This window comes from Lepisosteus platostomus, chromosome 14, assembly GCF_059453375.1.
Source record: "Lepisosteus platostomus isolate fLepPlt1 chromosome 14, fLepPlt1.hap1, whole genome shotgun sequence".
NCBI lineage: Eukaryota > Metazoa > Chordata > Actinopteri > Semionotiformes > Lepisosteidae > Lepisosteus > Lepisosteus platostomus.
The window spans coordinates 17,220,953-17,233,526 of NC_142624.1; the positions used below are offsets into that span (position 1 = coordinate 17,220,953).

At 37.7% G+C, this 12,574-nt stretch overlaps 1 protein-coding gene across 1 annotated transcript; it reads left to right on the forward strand.

The window, feature by feature from the left end:
- The first annotated feature begins 265 nt into the window (after positions 1–265).
- On the forward strand, positions 266–12,182 carry pecr (peroxisomal trans-2-enoyl-CoA reductase). The gene is made up of 8 exons (XM_088607266.1): positions 266–486; positions 3,180–3,313; positions 5,204–5,369; positions 8,229–8,310; positions 9,043–9,139; positions 9,579–9,689; positions 10,307–10,418; positions 11,914–12,182. Exons 1-8 carry the CDS (start codon positions 375–377, stop codon positions 11,994–11,996), a joined length of 897 nt encoding a protein of 298 aa, XP_088463392.1. The 5' UTR covers positions 266–374; the 3' UTR covers positions 11,997–12,182.
- Positions 12,183–12,574: the final 392 nt, after the last annotated feature.

Here is a 12,574-nt window from a genome sequence, read left to right on the forward strand (position 1 = left end):
CCCAAAACAGCTGCACGATTGTATTCTTGTACAAGGTGGGCTGAACTATTTGCACAGCCTATGAATTATTGTTTTTTAATTAGTTGGGGGTAATTTCTGTAATTGCTTTAGTCACAAGTTTCCCGTTTTTGGCTTAATACGACTTGAAAAGTCTACAACCTATCATACCTTTTTTGACTATACTGACGGAAAAGAGTGTATGTCAATTATACTGAAGTTCCACCAGTGCACAGTGTAATCCACAGGGGAAAGTAAGGTTGAAACATTTTCTCAATTTCAAAATCCTTTTAAATGTTTTAAGTTGTAGTACCGATCTCCTAAAAAAAAAGACTCAAAGGAAAATAGTCACGTGATTGAATGAACTTGGTACAGACATGGCTGCCTCCAGTGTGTTCAAGTTCGGACTCTTCAATCATAAAGTGGCTATTGTAACCGGCGGTGGGACGGGCATTGGAAAGGCGATCACTTCGGAGCTAGTCCATTTGGGTATGTGTCACAGCGCAAAAAAAATGTAAAACTTCTATAATTAATCGCGGATATGCAGAATCATCTTTTAAACACATCAGGCAGAAGCAGTTGAACTTTCACCGAGAAACGTTTTGCACAGATCTGCTGCATATTCTTTAACAGAAGTTCCCTGACTTGAAATGGTGTACTTTCTCTTTTAATTTACCAGTTTTAACAAATGTCTGAATGAATTAATTGTGAGCTTCGTGCGCTGTTCTATTTCATTTCATTCGAAATTTAATTTCATTTCTCCCGAATGTTTTAAGCTTTATTACATAAAAATGAAATTGGAAGTAAATAGTTTCTAGAGCTAGAAGATAAAAAAGCTGCATTGATATTATTCCATAGTTGACAAACTACGCTATTATGCTCTTTGGCATATTGATGAAAAATTAAGTACACCTCCTTAATATTGTAGCGCTCTCGGGTTACGTGGGTATGCGCCCTCGCCTCGGGTCGGTCCCCCCATTGCTGGGGACTCAAACCCGGCCCTCCGGCGTCACTCAACAGGGACCCAGCCAGTTGAGCTAAAGGGAAATCTCCCTGTTATTCACAGGAAAGCGCGGTGACCTTACCGCGCTGGTAAGCCGGCTCGAACAACATGCAATTGTGGCCGTATGTGTTACAATATTTACTGTATGGTTTGGCATATTAACAGAATACATACACTATTTGACCTTTACCTTGTCCCCACCAAGTCCAAAAAGTAGATACAATAAACTTCATTTGACAAATAACACAATATTTTTTTTATCATTATTTAATTATATTAGCATTAAATTTATTTGTTATTTTAAAACAGCATTTTTGTGTAACTTAAAGTAGTAACTAAATAACATTATTAAAGAAATATCTGATAAAAACACAGCTTAAAAATGTAGATAGAACCCTCTTTATACAGAAGAGCCCCCCTCACACTAGCAATAGCCAAACTGAATCTATACAGTCATTATGTATATGTGAGTGGCTAGTCCTGGCTCCAGAAAGTCTTAGTCTAGCAGATTGACAGTTCACCCTTAAATCAGCATTTTCTGTTGTTTTTAGTTTTGTTCACTGATGAAGGTGGGATGCTCAATTAAGCAGTCTAAAAATCAATTGACATAGAATTACCAACAATGTGTAGCTCACAAAGACCACAACTGGTCATCCCTAACTTAATTGAAAAAAATAACTGATCAAAACGAATCAAAGCTCACACGCATTCCAAATCTGTACAAATTGATGATTCAAGGATGACCTACAAGATCTTTGATTTTCCAAGATCAGGGATGGCCATCCCTACATTACATCATCAACATTTAATGAGGGTTAAAATTGGGGTGCACAGCATCTATCTTGGAGGATAATTTAGTCTAAATAAGTCAGATAATCTAGTTTTTTTGGTCTTCTTAAAGCACCAGCCCCTGAAGAGCTGGGGGAAGCTGTTAAAATGGTCTGATTAAGGCAATAATGAGCTGCTTCAGGTCCTATGAGTGTTGTTGGACCACAAACGTGTGGACACCCTAGGATTGGGGACCCTGATTTAAAAAAAAAGGTATAAAACCTACTGGACTGTGGCCCCCCAGGACTGGAAGTGGGAATCCATGGGTTAAAAAGTGTTTGGTGGATAGAATTCCTAAACATGCCTTCTGAGTTAGTTCTTCATGACTTTCAATTTACACAACCCAAGACTTTATAGTTACAAGAAGAGTAATAAACACTCAAGCTAGTTTGATGTTGGATTAAGCAGGAACAAATGTTTAAAACTACCAAGAATTTGGTAAGAAACATGCTGGTTTGTATGCTATTTGGAAACTAAAATTAAGAAGATAATGTAAAATACTGTAACGCTTACGGCCGACAGGCACTGTGTAAGAGCCGGCGTACCAGAGCAGGTGACGTCACCGCCCTTCCCTGTGATAGCAGGACCACAGCTACTGGGCTGTGGAGAGATCTCTCTTTAGCTCACGGGGCTAGGTCGCTGCAGAGAGACGCGGAAGTCCCGGGTTCGAGCCTCCAGTCGGGATGGGGCCGACCAGATGCGGCAAGGGCGCCCGCCTGAGCCCCCGTTGCGTTACAATACTAACAAATAAAACATTCACAGTACAATATTTGCCGTAGTACCACACAAACTAGATGCATATTTACACATGCATGTTTTGATGCACTATAACAGCAGTATGATTATCAATTAAACTTTTAAATTACAGATGAGACACATGTTCTTGACTTTACTCCAGTCAATAAAGACCTGTCACAAGATGCAGTTCAGAATGATGCTTTTAAGGGGGAGCTTGTGTAAGAAAGTGTAAATATTAATCAATTTCTTATGGTGTACCTGTTTGGTTTATCTGCATTACAGAGATGTTAATATATGTTGTGAAATGTTTATTTCCTTTTCACACTTACTCATGGTTATGCTAGTCCTGCAGGATGAAGGGAGTGAATTTTGATGCATTCCCTTTCTGAGTTGTGGGCCTCATGCACTCTACAGACCACGTCTGAGCAAATCTGTGGTGCCAGAGAGTCTTTTAATGGTATCTGTGGAGACGCTGATAGCTGTGAAGGCCTTAAAAATAATTGGGTGGCAATGCATTTCAGTTATACTTCCACCTCACATGGTTTTGTGCCCTAGGCTGATTTCACTCTGGGCCTGCTCTAGTTATGGCCCTATCCTTTGCTCTTCCTTTCAGGATGCAGTGTGGTCATTTCATCCAGGAAATTAGAGCACTTAGAATCCACAGCGAAAGAACTAACAGAGAGAATTCCTGTCTCCAGTCCTGCTAGTGTGACGCCCATTCAGTGCAACATCCGCAGTGAGGCAGAGGTAAGAAGGGATGACTATACAGTGTACAAAGCTGGAGACGGAGAAAAGTTATACATCCTATACCTGACATGAGAGATTTCCAAGCGCACAGCAGTTACAATACGTGGCCAGTGTGCATATGCTTTTATCAATGCTAAATGTAGAAAAAAGGTCACTTTAAAAACAGAAAGCCATGTTACCTATGTTCAGATAGAAGCTTTATTAATCCTGTGAGGGAAATTGCAGAATTCAGTGGGTGTAGAAGGTATTGATGCCCATTGTATTCCACCATGATACAACCTAAAACCACAATAGACTTGCATATTGTTTTCCCTTTTTGCCCATACAACATCCTCTACAATATCAAAGTGTTTAAAAGTTTGAAGCTAGAAATATTTAAAAAGAAAAACTGTAAAAATCTTCAGAATTTGCACCTTATGTTGATTGGAATCCACCTGTGTCAATTAAAGTAGTTAACCATTCAGATTGAACACAACTGTCTTTGTGTTAAATACAGTTGTCTGTGTGAGTTCCCACTGTTGGATATTGTATACAAAACAATATGAAGACAAAGGAGCTTTCGTCATGGACGATACAAACCAGGCAAGAGACATAATTGAGTATGAGTATCTCACAGGGCACTGTTAAATCTTCAATGACCAGGTCATTTTTCAAAACTCAATAGCTGGGCAAGAAGGATATTGGTCAGAGAAGCAAGGAAGAAGCTGAAAACAGCCTCAAAACCTACAATGTCCCATAATTGAGGTGGGAGAAACTGAGTGAGTCAACAATAGGTCAGGTACTCTAGAAATCTAGGCTCTATGATGGGCAAGAGGAAGCCATATTTGAAAAAAGCTCACAGGAAGTTTAATCTTGAATATGCAAAACGACATGTAGGAACCTCTGGAATTATGTGAAAAAATGTATTGGTCTGATGAGACAAATAATGAATTGTTTGGCCTTCATTCCAAGCGTTATATCTGGTGAAAAAAGAGCTCATCACTCATGAGACACCATCCCCATATTGAAACTTGGCGGTGGCACCATTAAGTTGTGGGGTGGCTTTCATTGACAGGGACTGGTAGGCTCTTCAAAAGAAAGGGTAGAATGGAGAATGGATGTAGCAAAATATAGGCTGAATATGGTGCAAAACCTGGAACAGTCTGCAAAAGGTCTGAAACTGGGAACGAGGTTCATATTTCAACAGGACAATGAAGCCAAACACAAAGACAAAGCATCCTCCGAGTGACTTAAAAAGTAGGTAGAAGTCCTCAAGTGGCTCAGTCAAAGTCTAGATTTAATTCTCATAAAAAATAACCTGCAACGGCGGGAGCAATTTTGCAAGGTAGCGTGGGTGAAAATTAAACCCACAAGATGTGAGAAGCTGGTTACAAAATACAGCAAAAGATTTGAGGCTGTAATTGCTTGCAAAAGGGGGAGCAACTAATAATGCTTAAGGCCTCAGGGGAATGAATACTTGTCCAAGCAGGATTTTTCAGTTTTGTATTTTTCATAAAAATTTTCTTTTAGAAAAAATGATTATGCCCCATTTGTTGTTCATCGTACAAAAACAGTCCTGTTCAATTGTATTGCAATTATACAACAATGAAATGTGGTGGAGGTCCAAGGGGGGTCAATACTTTCTACACCCACAGCATATTTGAAACTTGTTTATTTTAGCAGATGTAGGTGTTCTACTAAATCAGTTTGAAGAAATATAGACATAAATAGCAAGTATGATAAAGTGTATCTAGATTTTACTTTAGCTATTTAGATATAGATCACCAGGTTAGCATTTTTTGATAAATTGTTGTGCTTTTATTTTGGAAAATAGATTGGATCATCAAATAATGAAAAATAAAAAAACCCTAAGAAACATTGCTGCAACCGTGGCTGTTGTCTGATATGCAGGTAAAGAATTTAGTGGCCTCGACACTGAGTCTGCATGGCCGGATAGACTTCCTGGTCAACAATGGGGGAGGGCAGTTCTCAAGTCCAGTGGAACTCATTAACGCCAAAGGCTGGAATGCAGTCATTGACACTAACCTCACTGGGACATTCTACTGCTGTCGGGAAGGTATGGATTGAGCTGCAGTGTTTCCAGCTGCTGTTTCTTTTAGTACTACATGGAACATTAAAGTCACACTCCAACACAAGTGAATCTGAAATGTATTTGTTTTATAACAATGAGAAGGCAAATTGAAAATTTTGGCAGATGATTATAATAAGTAGGATAAGGTACATTTTGGACAGGATAGTCCATTTTGTGATCTTGAAATTATACTGTAGAATGCTAGTGCCTTTTCAACACTGCGAGAGGGATGATGTGGAAGGGACCAGATGTTTTGTTCCCTTTTCTGCCAGTATGCCCTTTATTCTATGCGGTGAATTGTCTTATCCTTTAGGCCCTGGTCTCTGTTTTGTTTATGTATCTCACAAGGAAGGCAGCTGCTGTGTGTCTCTTCATAATCATGGCTATCTTTTGATTCTGTGTTTGTGACTTACTGTCTCCTGATAAATATATATATGTGGTAATGTTACAGCTATAGGGGACTAGGAAGTGTCTCTATGAGTTTAAAGTTAGTAACATCTAGCAATGTAACCATTACCAGCTTCATAGCAGTGGGAATGTTTGTTGAGAGTAAAGGGTACCCTGATAAAAAAAAATTGGAAAGTTTACCTTGGTGTACCTTGTGGGTAAATGATTGACAATGAGCAGTCCAGAAACCACCATATAAGATCACATTTAGACAACAGAAAGCAGAGAAGAGGAGAAGAAAGGAGTTCAGATCACAAGAGAGATCACAGGACAAGTTGGAACTTGAAACTTGTGCCAGGCAAGAGCCCCTACTTCATGATCATCCAAACAAAACCTGATTGGAGCTAAATGTTTGAGCTTTGCTTGGGAGAGCTGCTATTCTGTGTTTTTAGGGAATAAAACACAGGGAATTTTAGAGTAGAAGGCAGTTTATCTCTTATTGTGACCTCTGTGGGCAGTCTGAGGTTTTCTGGGTGTTTTGGACATTAGGCCTCTGAAACACCTTGTTTGTACATTCTGTAAATATAGTAGGTTGTGTGTATGTAGCATAGTACTGGCATATTGTCCAGAGTGTGTGGCTGCCCAAATGACCCTTAATTGGATAATGAAGTTAGAAAATTATTAATTTAATTTACTGCATATACAATTCAATTCAATTTATTTTTATAAAGCGCCTTTCACATCAAGGTTGCCCTTAGGCACTTAACAAAGCAAGTGACCATAGATGTTTTGAATACAGAACAGAAAAGACCAAAAGACAACAGAGGAGAGAAACCAAAAACTCCCTTTGGGCATACTAACATGATTCAATTTTTAAAAAATGGAAAAAATTAAGAAAGGAATTCATCCATCCATCATATCTTCTGTATCTCAGTACTCCATGCAGATCTCTGTAGACCAGTAAATTCCTCCTAAACGATAGCTATATCCACAATGTCCCTCTTGGATCCATTGCAGTGATGCAGCATCCAACTCAGATGGTGCCCAGCCCGGGCACCATCCAGACATTTTGGGAAGAGAATAGGATAGTTTGGTCAGAACAGATGTATCTACCTGGTGGGCAAACACAGAGACACACTATGGCATGTACAGCAGCACCATTAGCCATGGTTGCAGTAGGCTATTATGTAAGGTGTGAGTAGGCTAGGCCGAAGTAATAGGTTTTCAGTCTGGATTTGAATACTGAGATTGCCTCAGCATCCCGAACATTGGGTGGGAGACTGTTCCATAAGCTAGGGGCCTTGTAACTAAAGGCTTTACCGCCTACTGTTTTTTTATTAATGCGTGGAATATGAAGAAGACCTACATACTGTGATCTAAGTGGGCGACCTGGATTGTATACATTGAAAAATTCCATTAGATAGACAGGTGCCTGATCTCTGACAGCCTTATACTGTAAGTAAATAGAAGGATTTTGAAGTCTGCCCTGTACCTGACAGGAAGCCAAAGAGGAGAGCTAAGTATAGGTGCAGTAGTCTAATCTGCTGTATATAAGAGCATCTGTTAATTTCTCTGTCTTGAGTGGAGAGAAACTGCCTTAGTTTTGCAATATTTCTTAACTGTAGGAAGCATGTTTTAGATACTGTTTTAACATGAGAGTTAAACGAGAGCCTTGTGTCTAATATGACGCCTAGGTTACATGCTGATTCTTTAAGGCAAATTTTTAAATCCTATGAGTTAATGCTGAAGTTATAGTACTCTTATCAGTATTGTTGCCTCCAAACAACAGAACCAGAGTTGAGTAACAAAACGTTTTCACACATCCAAGTCTTTACTTCATTAATGCAATTAACTAAAGTGATAATAGACAAGTTGTCGTTTATAGTATTTATTGTGTAAACAAAATGTATATTTGAGTGTCATCAGCATATGAATGAAAGTTAATATTATGTTTTCATATTATCCTACCTAGCTGCAGCATGTACAGCAAGAACAATATTGGTCCCAGCACTGATCCCTGTGGTACCCCAAATTGAACTGGTGACATTGACGAAGCAGTACAATTATTAGATTTTTGAACATAATGAAAACAATAACTTAAATATGAAGTAAACTACTTAAATCTATAAAACAGAAAGATTGCATGAAAGTATTAATTGTTGAAGTCCTGCATCTGGTCTCTAAGGTATGTGCTCTCTGGAATCAAATTTTGTTTTTTGCTTTCAGTTTTGATAGTTGTCTTTCATCATTCACCTGTTGGTTATACTCCAGACACAAGCTGCAAGCTCATGGAAATATAATTTTTGCTTTAAAGAAAAAAAACATGGAAAAAGTCTAAAACATGATCTCACTTGATCATAAAGTAACAGATAATGCTAATTCTGCCACTTGCCTCCACAGACAGCTGTCGAACCTGAAGGAGCTCCTTCATGCATTGTCATTTGTATATTTGTGTAGTGTACAATGCCTGGATGAAGGAGCATGGAGGCGCCATTGTAAACATCATCGCTGACATGTGGAAGGGCTTTCCTGGAATGGCGTAAGTTCAGGAGTGTTTAGCTTTAGCTAAATAATGAATGGGTATTAGACAAATAAATCAGAGCACCTCTGCCTTTACTCAGTAAGGTTATATTTTTCATACCTGGATTGTTTGAGTATTTGGCTTAAACTACATTTGTCCAGCTCTGATTTTGAACACTGCCTGGCAAACTGTCAAACAAAGCCAAAAACAGTCCTCATTTATGAGTTTTTCTACACTTTCACAGATTTTAATTGATTCATTTTTTCATTTTACTTCTCATTATCATGGGAATTTGAGACATTTTAAAATAAGCTCACTAATTTGCAAGTGCATTCATTATTTTTTTCCATGTTGCCTTGTCAACAGCTTTCCTCAATTCATGCTTTTGTGGGTGTGTTATTTTTAGGGGTAATCATGTTAATACAAATTAAAATGTTTTAAAGCATTTTAGCAAAACTACTAATATTTCCTGGAACAAATCCAGGATTTTGGGCTTTGTGTTGAAGCGTAACATTTTCAAATAATCTTTCCAGAGAAGTATCATTCTTTGTGGCAAAGAATGTTACCCAGTATTTTTTCTTACATGTTGGTACAATAAGAGGGGAAAAGTACTCTCAGCAAGAGAATTTACTCTAACATTTTTTTGGCAGACTGTCAATGACTGTCAATGTCCACATCCTCTTCACTGTACTTGATAATGGACTCCGTAGCACTTTAAGCTGTGCTGTTTTTATGTCTCTACCTCTATAGTCATACTGGAGCAGCCAGGGCTGCAGTAGACAACCTAACCAAGAGCTTGGCTATTGAATGGGCATCCTCTGGAGTGCGAGTCAATTCTGTGGCACCGGTTAGTGAGTTAGCAAGAATGGCTGACTCTGTGGTTACCATGGAGAAAATGTACTGCATTTACATGATTGATTTAGTTCTGTATATTTAGTTAATGTACATATTTGCTTATTTTCAGTAAAATAAAGATGTAGTGTTCAAAATAGTAATAAATGTTTTTAACAATGGTATTGAACAGAGTTGCATGATCTGTAAGTAATTTGTGACATTTATCAATCTGCAATTCTGAATAGATGTATTTGAATTCTCATCTTTTCACAAGAATTAAAAGTGCATTTAAAGTCTATTCTTTTCTGTTTTTCATTTGCTTGCATCAGTGTGAGAAAAAAAACTATAGTGCAAACCATTTAGGTTAAAGTATTTTGTAAAAATGTTACTGTCATAGAGTGAAAGAATTCAAAGATGTTGGCTGATTAATATTTTGGATTTTCTACTTGCAGGGGACCATTATTTCTAAAACAGCCATGGCTAACTACAAAGAGATAGGGCCACAGCTTTTTAAGATGTCTGTTGACTTCTGTCCTGCGAAAAGGTTGGGAGTCCCAGAAGAGGTGTGTAACGTGATCCTTGTATAAAAATACAGCACAACTCATAAAAATGAATCAATCTTACACTACTTTAAAAAGGTCTTTCTTTTGATATCGTTTCCCCTACCTCTTAGGCTTTATGAATGAAGATTGATCTTGCATATTCAATCATGAGCCAATGTTTTTCTCTGTCTTGTATTTAGGCCCATGCAGAATTTGGAAATGAAGCAGAATATTATGCTTTTGATTCCAAAATACGACGAGCCTCTAGAATAATTCAGTAATCAACACATCAGCTATTGACTTTTTATAACGTAATTAATGGCATTGGTTTGAAAAAGCTTAAATGCAATATTTGGTCGTAATTAATTTGGAAAATTGTATCTGTTATAGCAGTAACATGAGACTGATTCACACAAGTGGCTGCACTGTTGGTGTTTCCCCCAATGAAGCTAATCTGCTTTAAAGTTACATTTCCAAAGAAAGTGACTACAGATGTTATTGAGATTGATTACTGTATATGTTTTGAGATATTCATAGTTAATGTGAGAATGCAGCAAGATCTGAATATCAATCAGCAATTAGGGTACAGCAGGAAAAGTTGCTGCTTCTCAGTGGCATGTTTTATTTTCTGTGTATAGATCTCCCCTGCAGTCTGCTTCCTGCTGTCCCCAGCAGCCTCTTTCATTTCTGGAGAGACCATCAAAGTAGATGCTGGTCAGAGTTTGTACAGCTCAATGTGGAAAGTCCCAGGTACTTCTCTTAATGAGCGATTTATTTTCCCCTTTTCTGTCTGCAGTTTGTGATTTGCTTTCTAGAGAGAAAGAATTACTTTTGTTTGTGTGCATGTGCATCACCTGTTTGCAAAGTGAATGCTTTTACAGTTTTGTTTACAGTTCTATATGAACAACAACAGTAAATAAAAAATGCAGAAAGTGTTACACTCAACAGAGAGTAAGATATAGTGCCTTGCAAAAATGAGCCATATCTTTGAGTGATGTCCTATTTTTTAAATTACAAATGAGGTATACACATTTTTAAGGTGAATATTTTTAAATAAGATGTGGAATTGAAATTGGAACTGAAACTGAACACTTATGAGTGATAGGAGTTAAATGTCATCGGTCACTGAATTTTTGATTGCATATTAGGTATTTTCTCACTTTGCTGTACAGTTCATTGTCTAATGTGATTGTAATACTTATCTTACTAAATTTGCAAATTTAACCAGGATTTCTTAAGAGCAAGAGAAGGCTTATTATTATCTATGTATCATAACCCTCAAAGAGTCAGGTAATATAGTGCAGATTTTTCTCAAAACCCTATTTTTTTATTTTCTCACATTGTATAATCCGAGGAGAATAATCAATCACAAGGATGCTGATTTATGAATTATGGATTAATAGCAAACCAAAAAACATACGACTTCCTTTAGCCAGATGACAAAATTAATATGGTCTCACCAACAATATAACTTTAGGCTAAAAACTGTAAAAGCTGTGAATTCCACAAAATCACAAGTATGAAGGTGAATCACATAAGCACAAGTAATCACTGTAGCAAATCAATGGCTTGTTTTGCTTTGACTGTCCTGGTAAAATGGACACGTTACCAGGACAGTCAGTTTCTGACTCATGCCAGAATTAAATTTGTGCAGGAACTGGGAATGTGGCAGTACTGGCAAAAGATGGTAAAAACTGTGGCCCAGGTAAATTTATGTACTCCCTCCATAACAAAAACATTTGACCCTTTACAATTCTGGTTTCTTCTAGAATTGTAAAGGGTACAACTCTGTAAGTAGTAAAATGTCTTACATTATTACATCTAACAGAGATGTTAGATTTTAACATTACATATTAAAAGTTTAATATGCACACCAAGATTCTGTAGGAATGGACTGAAGATTTGTACATTTTGCAGTTCCAACACAAAAAAAGTTGTTCTAAAGGGCTTTTGGGTTATGATGGCAAGCAAAATTGTGGCGGAGAAATCAGCACCACATATTCTTAACTTTCTGAGGCTACATCAGGCAGCTGCTTCATTAGCAACAGTTGTTTAGCAAGTATCTTGCTTCAATAAGAAGATGAACTTGTGACTTTCAGCTGCTTTGCTGAAGTATTGCATGGTGTACAGTATACTTCGGTTATATACTGATAACAATAAAAATCTTTAAACTATGAGTGAGAAAGCCAGAGTGTGATTGGGGTCCTGTAAGTGCCTGATTTTCTCCTGTGTTTACAATGAGCAGATCACAGCGCCTGGCCCCCAGCTCCAGAGGGAGAGAACACGGACACACTGAGAGAGATTATGAAAAGCAAGTCCAAGTTGTAACAGTCTACTTAAAACATCTCTGCCTAGTGTTTCCTCCTGAAAGCCATTTCAAGAAGATTATAATGAAAGTTCAGGAGGGATGACAACAGCCAAGTTCAATCAGCCTCAGCTGTCCGTAATTTGTAATCATTTCTGACATCATTTCCTAACCTAAAAATTATAAATACTATACAGTGGTGTGAAAAAGTGTTTGCCCCCTTCCTGATTTCTTTTTTGTTTTGCATGTTTGTCACACTGAAATGTTTCAGATCATCAAATAAATTGAAATATTAGACAAAGATAACACAAGTAAACACAAAATGCAGTTTTTAAATGAAGGTTTTTATTATTAAGGGAAAAAAAAATCCAAACCTACATAGCCCTGTGTGAAAAAGTGATTGCCCCATAAATCAACTGTGGTTTATCACATCTTTGGAAAGCTGAGTTCAATTTCTCTAGGCACACCCAGGCTTGATTACTGCCACACCTGTTCTCAATCAAGAAATCACTTAAATAGGACCTGCCTGACAAAGTGAAGTAGACCTAAAGATCCTCAAAAGCTAGACATCATGCTGCGATCCAAACAAATTCAGGAACAA